The following is an 18914-nucleotide window of genomic DNA, read 5'->3' on the forward strand; positions in this document are numbered from 1 at the left end:
AAAGAAATGGTTTGAATGTTTGTTGTGAAACCACCTAGTTACAGCACTTTGTTATCTTCATATGTGCATTTGACATGGTAGTGAAATCATTAAAATGAAAAAAATCAAGCCACCACTTGCTAATGTTGGTGTGCTAATAAAGTGGTTAAGTGGCTTATGAAAGAAATAGTACAATTCTAAATGAAAGCATTCATTAAGCAGTTCTTCCTCCCAATGAGACTCTATTTAGTATCTTTGTCAGCTATAGCCCAGGTCGTACAGATGTGTTAAACTTGTGTTTGAACTACAGAACTTTAGACTGTTTATAGCAAGAGCAACAACAGCCTGATTTCACCTTTAGAGCAAGGTGGTAGTTCTCACCACCCCTTTATGTTCACAATAACCCTGTAAAGCCAATTAGCTGGAAAGTTCATGGCTGGACCAAAGTTACCCAATGAATTTTATGCTTGAGTAGTTACTAATCCATGGTGCAGAATCTAATAACCTACCACATTATGGATAGCAATAGGAAAAGCTAAACTAGAATCCCTTTGTCTGAAGACATACAGCCTATACACATAAGACTTTTATCTTCACTTCATCTACATCTGCTTGATTCATCATTCTCCATTTCCAGTCCTAAATGTAATTTATTTCATAGAAAGGCAAAAAGAACAGCACTACAACAGTAAGATATCATTTTGAAAAAAAAACAAAGGTTGTAAAATCCTATACACCATCCTCTAGGGCAGGGGTCCCCAAACTAAGGCCGGGGGGCAGATGCGGCCCTCCAAGGTCATTTACCTGGCCCCCGCCCTCAGTTTTATAATATTTTTATATCAGTTTTAATAATATAATATATTGTATATACATATAATATTGATCATAATATTATGTTATACAATACTAATAATAATACCATATAATAATAATAATATTAATTATATGTGATATATTACATAGAATATTACAGTATAGTGGTATAATTCAATATAGTAATATATAATGCTAATATTGTGCTATGCTAATAATATAATATATTGTATGTACATACAGCTCCTCTGAGTCCCCTTCGGGGTGAGAAGGGTGGGATATAAATGTAGTAAATAAATGCAGTAAATAATTAATTTTAAGCTTCAGCTCGGTTAAAGTCTGAAATGACTTGAAGGCACACAACAACAACAATCCTAATTAACTTGACTATCTCATTGGCCAGTAGCAGGCCCACACTTTCCATTGAAATCCTGATAGGATTATGTAGGTTAAAATTGTTTTCATTTTTAAATATTGTATTGTTCTTTCATTGTTGTTGTTGTGGCTCCTGTTTTGCACTACAAATAAGACACGTGCAGTGTGCATAGGAATTTGTTCATATTTTTTTTCAAATGACAATTTGGCCCCTCAACCATCTGAAGGATTGTGGACTGGCCCTCTGCTTCAAAAGTTTGAGGACCCCTGCCCTAGGGAATGCTATCAGCCTTTGATATCCGCTGGAGTAGGAGCCCCTGGTGGCGCAGTGGATTAAACCCCTGTGCCAGCAGGACTGTTGACTTGGAAGTTAGGTTGCTGACCTGAAGGTTGCTGGTTTGAATTCAACCCAAGGAGGGCGCGGATGAGTTCCCCCTGTCAGCTCCAGCTCCATGCGGGGACATGAGAGAAGCCTCCCACAAGGATGTTAAAACCATCAAAACAACCCGGTGTCCCCAGGGCAACATCTTTGCAGACAGCCAATTCTCTCACACCAGATGCAACTTACAGTTTCTCAAGTCACTCTTGACACAGAAAAAAAATCTGCTGGAGTTTGGTTACAGGCCCCCTTGTGGATACCAAAATTTGTGAATGCTTATGTTCCATTATGCATAATGGTGTAGTAAAAATACTTATTGAGTTTTTTCTATTTCTCTCAGTCTTTTTTATCCTAATTAGACTGCTGGCCAATATTTCAAATATTACTTATATGCTAGGAAAAGGACTATTTGTTTTAACTTGTTTCAAAACTGTTCAGTAATATTATGTTCAACATAAAATGGATTGTTCCCCCCCCCACCCGATCGAACTAGATTATGAATTTAATTGTAACACAATATAAATTTATATAATGAACTGTATTAATAATTGGTTATCTGCAAGACACAAGGGCACAATAAAATTGAATATGAGTAATCAGACTGAGCAATTAAGTTTTTTTAAAAATTTGAAGGCTTTGGGGGGGGGGGGGGTTGGGTGACATCTTGCATCTTTGGGTTCCAGTAGCCCAAAAGATGTGAGATGGGTGTGGAGATGGACACTCGGGTAGTCACAAGACTACCCGTGGATCAGTCCTCACAGGGTCCATATCCTATTAGACAAGGCCTTTCAGGAAGGCCCGGGTCTAATGGGGTATCAAAGTACAGACCAAGCAGGGTTTGCATTCTTTGTCCCGAATTAATCCTCTTTTACCTGAGGTGTCCAAATTTTGGGCCCTGTTTGGAAGGGCCCTAACTCTATTTTTAAAAAGCCTAATTATTTCCTGAGCTCCAACAGGAAAATAGAAACAAAGAAGTTAAATAATAAATTGTTCAAATATTTTACATTGCCACTCCCACTCTGTAGATTTTTTATTGGTCTTTTGCATTTTTTTCTTAGTTTAATAAGGACAGGATATTTTTAAACAACTGAAATGAGTACGTGTCTCATGAATAATTTTCCGTTTAAAATCCCATGTAAGATGACAATGGTATATGGCAAATTAGAGTAAGGGCATCTGTTTCTTCACCCAAACTGTTTGGGAATCAGTCACTGTTGGGTTGCTATTACTATACAGAGATCTCTTCTGTATGGCTCAATAATCAAACTGGCCACCAGGGAAAACAAAGGTTAGTTTCCTGGGAAAGAGGTAAGTATTTCTCTAACTCATGCACTGGGTAGTTTTGCTGAAGAAGTACTTTACTTGTAGCACTGTGAATGAGGAAAGTTTATCCTTCCAAGAATTAATACAGTGAATGTGGGTGACCAGACTTACTTTTTGTATTCATTTGGTTAAAAAATGGGGGGGGGGGGAGGAGGAATGACAGCCAGCAAAATATTTTATTTTTTCCTGTCAGCAAAAACATGGTTGACCTCAACCTTACAAAACAGAAATAAACCCAATAGTGTACTTCTCACTTCCGCTCTTTAGTTTGCAAGATACAGTATTAAGGAGGGACTACCTAAACTTATCCAAACCTACTTGCTGGATGCTTTGACTATATTCTGTTCATATGACCCACTATAGCAGTGGTTCTCAACCTATGGGTCTCCAGGTGTTTTGGCGTACAACTCCCAGAAATCCTAGCCAGTTTACCAGATGTTAGGAGTTAAAGGCCAGAATATCTGGGGACCCATAGGTTGAGAACCACTGCACTATAGGAAGGCCGCAGCTTGTTCCTAAACATATCTTTACTGCACATCTTATGAAGTATTAAAGAAGTGCAACATATCTACCCCCAATTTGATAAAAGAGGAAATAATATCAGAAGACCAGTGCTGTGTAGTAAGGTAAATATAGGTAAAGGTTTTCCCCTGATTTAATGTCCAGTCGAGTCCGACTCTGGGGGTTGGAGCCCATATCCATTTCTAAGCCGAAGAGCCGGCGTTGTCCGTAGACACCTCCAAGGTCATGTGGCCGGCATTACTGCATGGAGCACCGTTACGTTCCCGCCGGAGTGGTACCTATTGATCTACTCACATTTGCATGTTTTCAAACTGCTAGGTTGGCAGAAGCTGGGGCTAACAGCGGGGGCTCACTCCTCACCCCGGATTCGAACCTGTAACCTTTTGGTCCGCAAGTTCAGCAGCTCAGCGCTTTAACATGCTGCACCACTGGGGGCTCCCTGCCAGTGCTGTGTAAGATCAGCTAATAATGTTTTGGACATCAGCTTCTAGAATTCCTGTCCATTGAACAAGCTGGCTAGGGTTTTTCCAACTCCCGTTGAGGCCCAAACATCTGGTGGGCCCCAGGTTGTGCAGGTCTGTTCTAGAGTCATTTATGTCAGTAGAGTTTGACATCAGTACTGATGGATTTCTATTGACATAAATATGAAAAATAAGAGAATGAAACCACGTGCTACATATTTCCTTCCAGTCTTTCAAGCATGTCCCCACACCGATAATGACGTTTTAGTTGTATTAAGAAGTCTTTTGACATTCAAGACTTCCTCTTTTTCTAGTCACAAGTTATAACTTAAATGCCCCAAAATATCCAAATACCAATGGCTCTTCTTTCTACAAAATGTGTTTCTTGAAAAAAAAATAAAAAGGGCCTTTACAGATTCTTTCACAGATAAGTAGGTTAAATAACCGTATTTTGTATCAGTTGTTATCCTTATTCACAAAACCATTTAAAAGCACCTGGTCAGAGACAAATGTTACAAGATAAAACAAAATTGTAGACACAAAGCTGTAGAATTGAAGGGAAACGAAACCTCCCATCTCCTGCTAATTCAGGAAATTCAGTGTAAGGGGCCGGGCTGTGGCGCAGCTGTTGAGCAGCTGCCTTAAATCACTCTGACCATGAGGTCATGAGTTCGAGGCCAGCCCGTGGCGGGGTGAGCACCCGTCAATTAAAAATAAAAAATAGCCCCTGCTCGTTGCTGACCTAGCAACCCGAAAGATAGTTGCATCTATCAAGTAGGAGATAAGGTACCACTTATAAAGTGGGGAGGCAAGATTAACTAATTTACGACCTGGAATGAGGAAGTGCCATCAGTGTGGATGATGAAGCAGCTGCTCCCCCCTGTGGCCAGAATCGAACATCCCCTCAGAAGAAGGTTAACTTGCCTCTGCGTGTGTCTCTCAGTCTCTGTTTGATGTGTTTATGGGCATTGAATGTTTGCCCTATGTGTGTATAATGTGATCCACCCTGAGTCCCCTTCGGGGTGAGAAGGGCAAAATATAAATACTGTAAATAAATAAATACATTTATTATCTCATTCTGTAATTGTTGATTTTTGTTTTTGTTTTTTTACATTGTTCCCACATCTATTATGGTTTTGCATCTTGATTCTGGCCTGAATCCTACTGTTAGTCCTAACTAGTGTTGACTTAGACCCCCTTCTTCACGGCTGTATAAAATCCAGATTATTTTCTTTGAAATGGATTATATGACAGGGTAGACTCAGATAATCCAGTTCAAAGCAGATAATGTGGATTATCTGCCTTGATATCCTGGATTATATGGCAGTGTAGAAGGGCCCTTATTTAATGAATTATCTACCTGGTGACTAGTTGTTCAACAATTGATTCAAAGGGTCTAAAATAGCTGGGATTAACTAACAGAAGTCAGGGTTATATCTTGTGACCTACACCTCCTACTTTGGTGTCATTTAAAAATTTGATGATGATTGGGTTTGAATCAGCTGTTGGAAGACCTATCTCATCTGACAGGTCTACCCAGTCAATGTTTAACTATGAATTTTAAACTCATGTCCTGTGTTTACTTTATTTTTAACTTTGTTCTGTGTATTTATTTATATATATATATATATATATATATATATATATATATATATATATATAAATACATTTAAATATATGTATTTTACACAATGTTTTTTTGGGTGATGTGTTTTTAACTATGTTGTGCCCTGCCTCAAGGAGAGGCAGGGAAGAAATAATAATAATAATAATAATAATAATAATAATAATAATAATAATAATAATAATAATTTACAAAAATTGTGAATAACACTTAGGTTTCTTCTATACTGCCAAATAATCCAGATTTTTTTTCCGTGTCAGGAGTGATTTCTGGTGTGAGAACTGGCCGTCTGCAAGGACGTTGCCCAGGGGATGCCCGGATGTTTGATGTTTTATCCTTCTTTTTGGGAGACTTCTCTCATGTCCCCACAAGGGGAGCTGGAGCTGAAAGAGGGAGCTCACCTGCTCTCCCCAGATTCAAACCACCGCCTTTTCGGTCAGCAGTCCTGCTGGCACAAGGGTTTAACCCATTGCACCACCGGGGGCTCATATGTGCTAATCCACATTATTGGCTTTGAACTGGATTATATTAGTCTACACTGCTATATAATCCAGTTCAAAGCACATGATATGTATTATATGGTAGCGTAGAAGGGACCTACGCAACCTCCTTGTTACTCCTCTTCAGTATGAGAGGTAACCATTAGTAATCTCTATTGGTTGACAGTTTGATCTGTCAACCTCTATAAACCACCTAATGGAAACATCATCTAGTTTTATCAGCTTGTTTGCAAAAATATCATGGCAAACTTGAAAGCCTTACCGAAACCAGAATGCCTTATACCTACAGTTGTCCACCAAGCTTTTAGCAAACCCCCCCAAAAAACAATAGCAACAACAAGCAATGATATTAATTTGAGTTTGAGAATGAAGGTGATTCTTAGTAACCACAGTAATCTTTGTGAGCAAGGGCCAACTGCTTTTTAAAATGTTGGCTCTTTTCCTGGTATTGGTATTAAGCTGACTTGTCAGAAGCTTCCTAGATCCTCTCCCCTGCCCTTTTTGAAGATAAAAACATGTGCCCACTTCAAGTCCCCTGGGGCTAAATCTGTCCCCCAAAAATTATCAGTCTCTTGCATGCAGCTCATCTGATCCTGAAGACATGCATTTATGATCTTTTTATCTACATTGGACTGCAACTCTTAGCCTGCATCATGTATTAAATTTCCCCCAGATGGAGCACTGGTTTCCTTTTGGGAGAGGACAAAGCCAAGGCAGGAGATATCTGGCATAGAGACAATATCTTTTCTTTCTGTCACTCGCTTTACTAGGACAAGGTCAAATATATTTCTACGGTTTTGTTTTTTACTCTTGCTGTCTAGTGGTCTGCACCCCCGCCCCCCATACTTACGCTGAAGCACAAAGAAAAAGGAAGTGGTTGCGGTTTTGTTTTCACTTCTAATAAATCAAACAGACACTCTGCATTGACAGGCTAGAAGACAGAGCTATCCATTTGCACACATTTTTACAATGTAAGAGATATACAATTCCATTTGAATTTTCCACATTCCACTAAACTTGAAAAGGGGAAGAAGGAATATGCTGCTGTCAGTCACTTGCCATTCATGTGAAACAAGGCTGCCCCATCACCTCACCCAACCTTCCTCTTGTTCCTTTTTGTGAGCAAAACATCAGGAAACCAGAGAACCATTTTGTCATTCTAAATTTTCAGGACATTTATGACTCATAAGTATATTCAGTTTACCATGACAACTAAGCAACACAATCTTTATTTATCCCCTACCCCTTAAAACAGCTGAAATTATTTTTAATTAATATGAGAGCACAAAATTGGAATATTATTACTTTTTACAAATGGCCATAAAACAAAAATTGAAAAGAGACACAACTCTAGCAATAGAAACAGATGCCCAACTACAGTAGAGTCTCACTTATCCAACATTCTGGATTATCCAACACATTTTTGTAGTCAATGTTTTCAATATATTGTGATATTTTGGTGCTAAATTCATAAATACAGTAATTACAACATAACCTTACTGCGTATTGAACTACTTTTTCTGCCAAATTTGTTGTATAACATGATGTTTTGGTGCTTAATTTGTAAAATCATAACCTCATTTGATGTTTAACAGGCTTCTCCTTAATCCCTCCTTATTATCCAACATATTCGCTTATCCAACATTCTGCCGGCCCGTTTATGTTGGTTAAGTGAGACTCTACTGTATGTGATTTTGTCTTGCATTCCAATACCACATTTTAATTGTTTACTTCCCACTTTACTCATGGAGCGTGAGTATGTGCCTTCAAGTTGCCTGTTGACTTATGACAACCCCATAAATTTAATAGGGTTTTCCTAGGCAAGGAAAAGTCAGGGATTACCTTGCCAGTTTCTTCTTCTGAATACAGCACCACCTATTTATTGGTTATCTCCGATTCAAGCACTAACCAGTCCAAAGCCTGTTTAACTTCCAAGACCAGACTGGATCTGGTGCCTTTAGTGTGTTTATGCATTACTAATGATATAGTAATGTGACCCATAAATTTAGATACCATTCATTTCATTTCATTTCCATGCTTGCCATGATTTCTCCAAACTATATTCATAGTTACTACATATAATCTGTCTGTTAATATCTGGCAAATCAACATCTTCTTTTTCATTAAGTACTGTCCCTTTCAATATGTTTGCCTGGATATTTCACAATCTGTTTCCTCTAAATTATTACAAATAGCTTTCCATATTTTGCTTCCAGAAACTTCTAAGATTTTAGAATCGCTGGCAATAACAACAACTTTATTCTTATATCCTGCCCCATCTCCTTGAAGGGACTCAAGGCATTGTAAAAATACCACAAATACATATATACATATTAAATCATACATATAATACATATTAAAATGTATTTCTATCAAAGATACATATTAAAAAGTATTTCTATAAGATCTTGTATTTCTACAAGATCTCTTAAGTTTATTTCAGATGTTTCACTAGGAGCCAATTTAATCATTCTATCACCAGTCTGATTCTAGACCATTTCACTTATAAGGCTTCCTTTTTGTATACTATTGTGCAACTATATCATGAATATATAAGTGCTACTTTATATTGGACAACTATTGACATTACATATGCTTAAATGTTTCTAGCTTATATTCAGAACACATCACAAATTTACTTCACCAAACAGTGCCTGAAATATGTCTAAATTCAGACATAAACTCACAATTTAAGGATTTCCAACAATATTTCTCAAACTGCAATTTCCAATGAAGTAATGGCAAAAAAGAGAACAGCTGTCCTCAGGTGCCTGATGGATTTTCCAGAGGCATCTGACTGGCCACTGTGTACAATAGGATGCTTGACCATATGGACAATGTTAACATTAATATGGCTTACATATGAAGCTAAATCTTTATCCTGTTTCTGTATACATAACGAGTTGGAGCCAAACTTTCCTGTCCTTTGACAGGAAAGGTTTCCTCCACTGGAAAAAAGACTTCTTCCAATTAGATGAAGGGAACCTTTGGAGACAACATAATGTTTTATTATTTCATCAGTAAACACTGAAAGGAAGGAAGAACAAACATTTAAGATTCATGTTGGAGCCAAATAAAGATTTCATGAAAATTTGTTGCTGCAGAAGGGAGAATCAGAAATGAAATTATTTATTTAGCAGGAGAAGGGATGCTAAGATGCATATTATTCACTAATAACTGCCTTGTGGCTTGGAACAATAAGCTACTCTGCTGCTCACCTCTCCTTTGAAGAGAACTATATAAATGCAAACTCAGTCAGTTTCCCCAGTCACTCCCAATAGATATTCATGAATTACTTTTTCTTTATCCTCCCTCCATTCTAACTACAATTCTACATATCATTTCAGGCTAACCATCAGGGGAGAGCTTTCCAAACTGTGTGCTGTGACATGGTGTGTCAGCTGCAGTGTAGAAATGTCGTGCAAATGAAAGGATTCTATGTAAAATAAGTAATGAATCACATATTTTAAAAATATAAATGGAAGATTTTCACGAGACACATTGTGTCCCCATTCATTTTGTTGCTACAATATATGTGATGTGTCCCTTATATGTATCCCTTATAAGGGATACATATTTGCTAGTAAAACTGATTTGCTAATAAAAATAAATTACTGTGTCACAAAATGATGCATGTCTAAAAAATATAGCACCAACATGGAACATTTGGAAAATGCTGCATCAGGGAATACTTTTACAGTGTAAGAATTAACCTTACAAATTGAATCCCAGAAATTGGAGCAAACCAAACCAAAGCAAACCATGTTCAATATTATTAAACTATGTTAGTGTTCCTCCCAACATTGGTAAATAGAACATCAAATTGATCTGAAGCACATGTGTTTAATCTCCATGGTGAAACTGCAGTCCAGATAGTGCAGGTAATTACAACGTCTCCAGCATTGAAATGCCATCTGGTTTCACATTTACTGTACCTATTTTGGTCTCATGACTGCAACTTGAACAGTTTTCCACACCAAAAACACACCCTTTATCAAGAGAAATCTTCACAAACCTGATCTTAATAAGTACATAAATTTCTTGCATTTTATATTAAATGGGTATTTCATCCAAAAGTGAACCAAGAATAATCTATAATCGTTTTCTTGGAAATTGGACATGTTGGATTAAAAGAAAAATTGACATGCAATACTACTAAAAGTGTATGCTTACTAGCGTATTCCACAGTATCAGATTTAGGATAAACAAGTATACAACAAGTAATACAAGAAGGGATGGCTGCCAAGTGTCTGACTACTAATACATAGTATGTGCTGTCCAGAGTATAGCTTGTCACCCTGCCAAAGAAATGGTGCAATTCAATTCATGTGCTTTTGTCTTCCAAACAAAGGAAGCTACGTTTGACAAAGGATGTCAAGGAAGACTATTTCCTCTCATCTGTCCAAATAATCAGTGTAAGCATTTCTTTGCTTTAAAAACAGAAATGAAAGCCTTAATTTTCCTGCCCATTTTTCCAAAAATATCAGCTATCAAACAGCTAGCAGAAGAAAAACAAGTAAAGTGGTGTTAGCCTAATATGGATGAAACGAGTAACAAGCTTCTGAAGTCAATGTTTTCTTTGTAATCCAGTCCAATCTAATCTAATTATTAGAGAAAAAAACATTCTAGAAATTTGAAAAAATTGCTTTATGAGCTCTTCTACATGGCTAAATAGCATGCAGTGGCCATGAAGTTGCTCCTGGATGTCTACAGGACATCCAGGATCTCCTGATCCTTATTGCAGGGTACATCAATTTAGCCCTGTGTGAAAGGAACATTGGGGTTTGGGCGAAACTCCAGAGCAGCCCCAGTCTTTGGGTATAGTGTAGACAGCACAACCTTGTCTGATGCTGACCAGTCCACTTTCCCAAGTCACCACCATCTTTTGTCAGAGCAGGAAAAGGGAATGGTCAGGCCATGTCAGCCCTATCACTACTGCAGAGTAATCTTCCTCCTTCTTTCTAGTTTGTACAGGTACCTCTGGTGATGTCAGCATGGGGTGCCCACAATAGCCAGAGGTTCTCTTGGAGCTCTGCAGCTGTCTGGCAGTAGCAGCAGCAATAGTGAAGGTAAGCTGATGATATTGCAGGGCTGAACCGGTTTTGGCCCCTCTGAATCATACAGACTCCAACCCATGGCTCATGGGGACAGAAAATGTATCTGTGAAAACAGAGTGTGCTTTAGTGGCTCAATTCCATGTTTGCCTCTGTGTCTTGAGCTGTTTTAGTCTGGGTTTTAGTCTACGTATGGACAAAAAGTCTTTTGTTTGCCCTAGTGATTGTGCAAGAGGGAGACGTGTGACACATGAACTGCATGTAGCTCAGAAGGTTATTTTTTGCTGTCTCCCATGCACCCTGATTTATACCCCAATGTAAGGGACCACAGTAAGGACCAACTGCATCTACCAAAGACTGTTGGTGAAGCTATTAGCCATTTGGGACTGTTTGAGGGACAAGGATTTGTTAGCTCCCTGTTGCATATTAGGTCTGGAGTCCCCAAAATTGTTTCAGGAGATGTGTGGGTGGCCCTCTGATGTCTGCAGGGAGCTAATGCTAGAGCAGTGATTCTCAACCTGGGGTCCCCAGACGTTTTTGGCCTTCCAACTCCCAGAAACCCTAACAGCTGGTAAACTGGCTGGGATTTCTGGGAGTTGTAGGCCAAAAACATCTGGGGACCCCAGGTTGGGAAGTTCTGCACTAGAGAGATCAAGAAGCTGAACTATCAGTACTGCCTGATTTAACCCTAGTGAATGAGTGGTACATGATTCGAAGAACCTGTTGATTCTGCTTTCAGTATCATTAACTATGCATCCTGGCTGGATAGATTTAGGAGATTACATACCAAAGTGGCTTAATTCATGAAAGACAGGTTGCAAAAAGACCTTTGTTGTCCTATCTTGTAGCTAGCTATTAGACTGCAGATCTAGCTTCTCTTCCACTTCCTCCCTCTCCTACCCATCATTCTTCATGATACTGCTGGAGAAGCCATCTGAAGGTTTAGTCTGATTCTCAATCAAAATAATCTCTCTCTTTTTTTCATTAGATCCTAGGTAGATTCGGGGCAATAAGCAATTGGATATGTTACAATAAAATCAAACTTAATTCATGACACAAAAATAGTTATAGTCAGGGAATCAACTGATCCACAGGTACAGGTAAAATCTGACTTGGATGAACTGAATTAATCAGTGCTGCTTTTGGATATGTAGATAACAGGGATAGTCTTTTTTACCAGCTTACATTGTTGTAGCAGCTTTACCTTTCCTGGAAAAGATAGGCTAAGGGTCCTTCTATACTGCCCCTATATCCCAGGATCGGATCCCAGATTATCTGCTTTAAACTGGATTATATGAGTCCTCACTGCCAGAAAACCTGGGATAAGCAGATTATCTTGGATCAGATCCTGGGATATAGGGGCAATGTGGAAGGGGTCTAAGATGTCTTAATTGGTAACTTAAACAACTGGACTGTTGAAACTTACTGTAAATTGAGGGGTCCATGAAAATATACCTGGATACTTAAGCAGTGCCAAACATTCCTGTGAAGATTTTGAGTGGGGTTGGCAGTAAGGATATAACATTTTAATACTACATCTATTAGATTTTAACTATGTATTTCAAAGGGCCCATCCAGGCAGGCTTTTAAACCGAGACTTGTCTCGGTTTTACCAGGGGAGTCCAAACGACATTGGTGAGCTAAATAGATGGTAAAAGGTGGTTCCTTCACTGACGTAAATAACCCAGTAATGGAAGCCTAACAAATGTAGCAGTTTTCAGTGAATGGAGTGACCCATCCCCTGGGAGGAAAGGAATATGGTAATTTCCAACAGCGAAATATTCCAGATTACCCCCCCCCCCACCCTCATTCCCTACTGCTAAACCTGAAGTAATATACAGGAATTACATGTACATTGAGAGATATTATGCTATTTTAAGAGATTTTAAAATGCTATTTTACTGATGCGTATGAATTACGTCTGCTATTTCAAAGAACTCTTTATATAACTTATAAGGGGAAGTAAAGAGGGGAAAATTAAGTCTTGTTTCCAGGTTTAGCTGAATGACAACAAAGCTGGAAAATACACTTCTCATTAAAAAAAAAAAACACCTGAAAATCCACCAGATTTGATTATTAGGAATCACCTAATAATAAGACAGATAACAGATTTAATTCCTAACTCTATGGTATCTCCTAAGCATACCTCTTTATGTTCACCCACAGGAGTGAACAGAAAAATACTATATATTTGCAGTGAGAATTAAACGTGATCACACAGGAAAGTGGCCTAGTGTTCAATTTACAGGGATATTTCAGCATCCAAAATGTGTGTCTATGTGCAGACCACATGTAGGTTCACTGGCGTTGAATGTGACTAGGAGGGGAGTATCTCTTCTATACTGCCATACAATCCAATTCAAAGCAGATTTTATATATCAGTGTAGAAAGGGCCTCTGTGTGGCAGCCTGAGCCCCAATGCTGTCCGTGTGCTGCTCCTTTCTTGGTTGCCCACTCCAGAGTTGATCCTGGTGTCATTCTTTTTGTCCTATTGGGACTGGTTCTAAAACTCATTATATCCAATCCCAGTCTTTGTAATATTAAGTATCATACTCCACAAGGAATTTATGATTACTGGCAGGTTGCTTAGTTTCTACATATTCATTGTATGTAGCGATAAGGAAGCTGAAAAATAAGGTCCATGATTAATCAGGCTATTGATTTGGTATGCAATGAATAGTTACACAAACATTTAAAATAACATTAGCCTGCGCTTTATATATTATGGCAAAGCTTTTGAGTATGCTGATCATGAATAATTATGGATCACCAAAAAAGAACAGCTGTGTCACAACATTAAATTTTCTTAATCCATATTGAGGATAGAATATGGAGAAAGAGAATAGTTTCCGATGGGCAAGGGATTCTGATAGGCTAACTGCCTTATATGCCACACAACTAGGACTTGAAATGGGAGTTATGAAAGAACATTCACCACTTTCCGCATGATTTCCATTTTTATTCCCAATAATATAGAACTGGCTAAGCAGGTTTATCTGATTGTTTCTTTTTGTATTTCTCGAATGCAGTAATGGATTCTGAATCAAGCTGCTATTTTCCCTTCCCTGTTATAAGTAGGTACACACAGCTACAGTTCAATTGGCTAGAGTAAAATCCCACATCACTGCATAGTTTAATGAAGACATGCTCCTGTAACCTGGCTTTGAAAATCTGTGTTTCTTTAGTCATCCTTCACCATGTTCCCAATGCAAATGCTGCTAAAAGCCTTCACGTTAAACCAGTGGTTCTCAATCTGTGGGTCCCCAGATGTTTTGGCCTTCAACTCCCAGAAATTGTAACAGCTGGTAAACTGGCTGGGATTTCTGAGAGTTGTAGGCCAAAACACCTGGGGACCCACAGGTTGAGAACCACTGAGCTAACCAGTGGATGAAAGGAAAAGGAGAAGCTGGGCAGGCATAAAAATACTTTGCAAAAAGGTGTTTGTTAACTGAGTTATACCTGCAATGGAAATCCATCTGTACTATTCATGACATGTTAATAATAAAAATGATATAAACCTTATTGGTTGCACTTAGCTGTAGCACTAAGACTTAAGTTAGTTGTTATCATGGTTTGTGGAGCAAATCAGGATTCAGGCAATAGACATTCAAACAAACAGGTCTATTCCACTTATTGTTGCTCCACTGCTTTCTGGATACTCAGCTGCTATACCACAGTCTTATATGTTACTTAAGGACTGGCAAGATGTCACCATATTGTTGGTTCTCTTACCATCAAGCCAAAACAGTGAGAGGCAGAACACAAATGCTCAACCAGTGTTAGATCGAAGCAAGTGTGAACTTCTCAAATCATCTTTGACCCATAAGTTTAGATCCAACATTGTTGCTCCCAAAGCAATGATGATTAGTAAGTCCAGGTGAGTTCAGATATAATCATACCAGTTAATAAGAAAACCAACAAATGGGTAGTTTTACATCCAAATGCAGTGTTATATGTACTACTTCCATAAATCTAATATTCAGAAAGGCTTTCCAGTGGTTTCATGATATAGGGAAAAAGGCTTGAAACTGGGCAGTTCCACTATTACCGCTCGATTACATTACCTTGGCAAGCTCAGAAGCAACCACATTTTACTATTTCATGATTCTCCTCTTCTTTCTCCAGGTAATTATGTCACTCTGTCCTTTGTTACATTTAGCCCATATTGCTAGCAATTTTAAAAGACCAGTGGTATGTTATGATACATAACACCAATCCTACCCATGAACCAGTTGTGTTTTTTAATGTTCATTATCTTAGTGCTAACTAATGGATTAGTGCCAACACTACATGACAAGTACATTATCTGCAAGTTGTGCCTATGAAAACATTTTGCACCCGAGCTTTTAATGCCTCCAAGAAGTACCAAACTCATGTAACTGTGTTAAGAAAGATGCATGCACAACAAATGACAAAGGAAGTCATAGTTTAGTAAATACTGAAGTAAAATCACACACACATAAATATTAAAAGAAGAAAATTAGCAATAATCAAGTGTTTTTACATAATAAGAATCTGAGCAAAAAAGAAATAGGTCTACTTACCAACCCACTTAAAGCTATAATCCAAATGTAAGACCCAGAAGTTAAAAGCTACAAGACAAAAATGTGTAATTTAAAATGTAACAGTGTTGCACAAACATTTTACTATTACAGTAGAGTTCCAGTTATCCGACTTCCGTTTATCCGACACACCGTATTATCCGACGCACTCCGGGGGGCGTGGCAAGGAGGGAAGGGACTTTTGCGCCCCATGCATGGAGGAGGGTGGAGAGGGGAAGGCCAAACTTGAGAGGTGCCATTTGAGAAACTTTGAAACTGAGGCCGCAGGAAGGTGCCTGGAGGGAGGCAGGCTCAGAAGGAAGCTTTAATGGAAAATTTCTCTCCCCCCCCCCCCCCCCGGCGCCATACGCATGGCTGCCTCTGACGCAGCATCTGTCTCCCCCTCCGCCGCCGCCTCCTTCTTCGCATCTTCCTGGGGCAGCCGGAGGAAGTGGGAGAGAAAAGCTCTCCTCCCTCACCCTCTTCTCTCAAACTCCCTGCCGAGGGAGAGAAAAGCTCTCCTCCCCCCCTCTTCTCTTGAGCTCTCTCAAGCAGCCGAAGGGAAGAGGGGGAGGAGGAGGAGGCCTTTTCTCTCCCTTGGCAGGAAGGGAGTTCGAGAGAAGAGCTGTTCTCTCCCTCGGCAGGGAGTTTGAGAGAAGAGGGCGAGGGAGGAGAGCTTGGCGGCTCCAGGCCCTTTTCCACACGGAGCCCGCCTCGCTGCCTGCCCCTGGGATTAGCTGGTGGGAGCCTTCGAGCTCCTCAAAGGTAAACAAGGAAGGCGCCGGGGGCGGGGGAAGAAATTTTCCATTAAAGCTTCCTTCTGAGCCTGCCTCCCTCCAGGAACCTTCCTGCGGCCTCAGTTTCAAAGTTTCTCAAATGGCGCCTCTCAAGTTTGGCCTTCATCTCTCCATCCTCCTCCATGCATGGGGTAAAAAAGTCCCTTCTCTCCTTGCCATGCTCCCGGCTTGAATAGGGCCTCCATATTATCAGTCAATTTCAGTTATCCAACATTGGGCCCACCTGTTTATGTTGGATAACCGGAACTCTACTGTACTAATTAAAACATTAAAAAGAACTCCTCACCACAGATATGTTTGAATATAAAAACTTTAGAACACTCAACAAATCCAACACACAGTCAGAAGGAAAGCTTCCAGGTTTTGCACAAACTGTATGGAGAGCATTTCATTAGATACTAGTACTGTAATGAGACCATCTAGCATAAATTCTGTACCATACAGAAACAAAGTGAGAGCAATAAAACATACACTACTAGTGGAGATGTTCCTGGTATGGAACATAATTAATTTCAATACAATTTTGATTTCCTTAATGCAAGATTTTTTTCTAATGAAAACATTTCCTCCCCCATTCAAGAATGTAAGGTCAGTCGCAATGTAAAGTCAAATAGGAGACTAAAACAACTTATAACAATTCATGTCCAAAAAATACTGTATATACGTGAAGATAAGCTGAGTTTTTCAGCCCTTTTTATGAGCTGAAAAAGCCTCCCCTGGCTTATAATCGGATCAAGGTCAAACCGGCAGCAGAGCCTGGCGGCCGTTGCTTGCAATATATGATATATTTATCTCTCATCTTACCCTCCCTTATCAGTGTTTACTTTTCCAAAGCCTCCCTCGCTCGTAACCAAGGGAATGTTTTTAAAAGGGAAATAAGCCCTTGCAAGTCAGGAAGAGGAATACTCATTCATCTTATAAAAGCATTTTCTCCTGAAATATTTGTTAATCTCTGTTACAGATATATAAGCATTTCCCCCTGCAAGCCTTTGCAATCCCTATGTACCTTTATATTTCTATCTATCTATCTATCTATCTATCTACATTAATTTTATATATGAATTTTCCCCTCATATGTTTGCAAGTCTTTGCAAATCCCATATAAATATAGATATCTAGAGATTTCCATGTACCTGTATATCTGCATCTATGTATATACATTATTTTATATATGAATTTTCACCTCACATGTTTGAAGTCTTTGCAAATCCTAAGGTAAAGGTAAAGGTTTCCCCTGACATTAAGTCCAGTCATGTCTGACTCTGGGGGTTGGTGCTCATCTCCATTTCTAAGCCGAAGAGCCGGCGTTGTCCGTAGACACCTCCAAGGTCATGTGGTTGGCATGACTGCATGGAGCGCCGTTACCTTCCCGCCAGAGCGGTACCTATTGATCTACTCGCATTGGTATGTTTTCGAACTGCTAGGTTGGCAGAAGCTGGAGCTAACAGCGGGTGCTCACTCCGCTCCCGGGGTTTGAACCTGCAACCTTTTGGTCTGCAAGTTCAGCAGCTCATACTAACACACTTAACACACTTCGCCACTGGGGCTCCTTTGCAAATCCTATAATTATCTATATACAGAGAGATTTCTAGATAGATATAAACATAAATATATAGAGCTTGCAAATATTGCAGGAGGAAAATGCACATATATAGAGAGAGAATTTGCAAATATTTCAGTGGGAAATGCATATGTGAAATTAGTATATATAATTATAGATTTATATCTAGCTCTGCATTGTTTATGTAGGCATTGAATGCTTTCCTGTTACTATGTTGGAAGCTGGCCTGTCTCCATGAGGAGATAGGACAGGGTACAAATGAAGTTTTTAAAAATTATTATTATTATTATTATTATTATTATTATTATTATTATTATTATTATTATTATTATTTTATTGTTAATACCATATTGTTTATGTTGACCCTACTTTTCCACTACAGAGATAGTTTACTGTTTTTCTTTGAAATACAGTAAATATTCAAAAACCTTTAACCTACTGGTGTCTCAATATAATTTCACTGGGATCGATTTTCATTTTGAAATTTACCAGTAGCTGCTGCATTTCCCACCCTTGGCTTATACTCAAGTCAATAAATTTCCCCAGTTTTTTGAGGTAAAATTAGGTGCCTCGGCTTATATTAGGGTCAGCTTATACTCGAGTATATACGGTACACCTTCACCACCAATATTTTTTTATATAAAGGGGATATGCTTAATAGAAAAAAGAACATGAAAGGGTATGTGAAACTGCAGGAAAGCCCAGCAAAAAAGAGCAATATTGAAGTGTAGACTTGCAAGAAAAACAATAATGATCTGGGGCACTACATATTAATTTATCCCCTATCAAAAAAACTACAACAAAACAAAAACAACACCACAACACAAAATGAAAAAGAAGCAAATGCATTAAAATGGCCATATCAATTGACAGCTGAATTCTTCAGGTTACACATACACGCACACATACACATACACACACATATATCTAGGAAGACAATTTTAAAAATGTTTTTGTAAATCATGCTATAGCATGTGTGTGTGCA

The 18914-nt window shown here is 38.8% G+C and overlaps 1 protein-coding gene across 2 annotated transcripts in view; it reads right to left on the minus strand.

Annotated features, from left to right (window-relative positions):
- Positions 1 to 18914, minus strand: part of ubac2 (UBA domain containing 2) — a 114195-nt gene that overhangs the window by 34120 nt on the left and 61161 nt on the right. For both annotated transcript variants that reach the window (XM_062975481.1, XM_062975482.1), the window contains exon 6: positions 15575 to 15622. In XM_062975481.1, the coding sequence (XP_062831551.1) occupies positions 15575 to 15622 (48 nt within the window). The remainder of the gene's footprint in view (positions 1 to 15574; positions 15623 to 18914) is intronic.

This window comes from Anolis carolinensis, chromosome 3 (genome assembly GCF_035594765.1).
Source record: "Anolis carolinensis isolate JA03-04 chromosome 3, rAnoCar3.1.pri, whole genome shotgun sequence".
Taxonomy (NCBI): domain Eukaryota; kingdom Metazoa; phylum Chordata; class Lepidosauria; order Squamata; family Dactyloidae; genus Anolis; species Anolis carolinensis.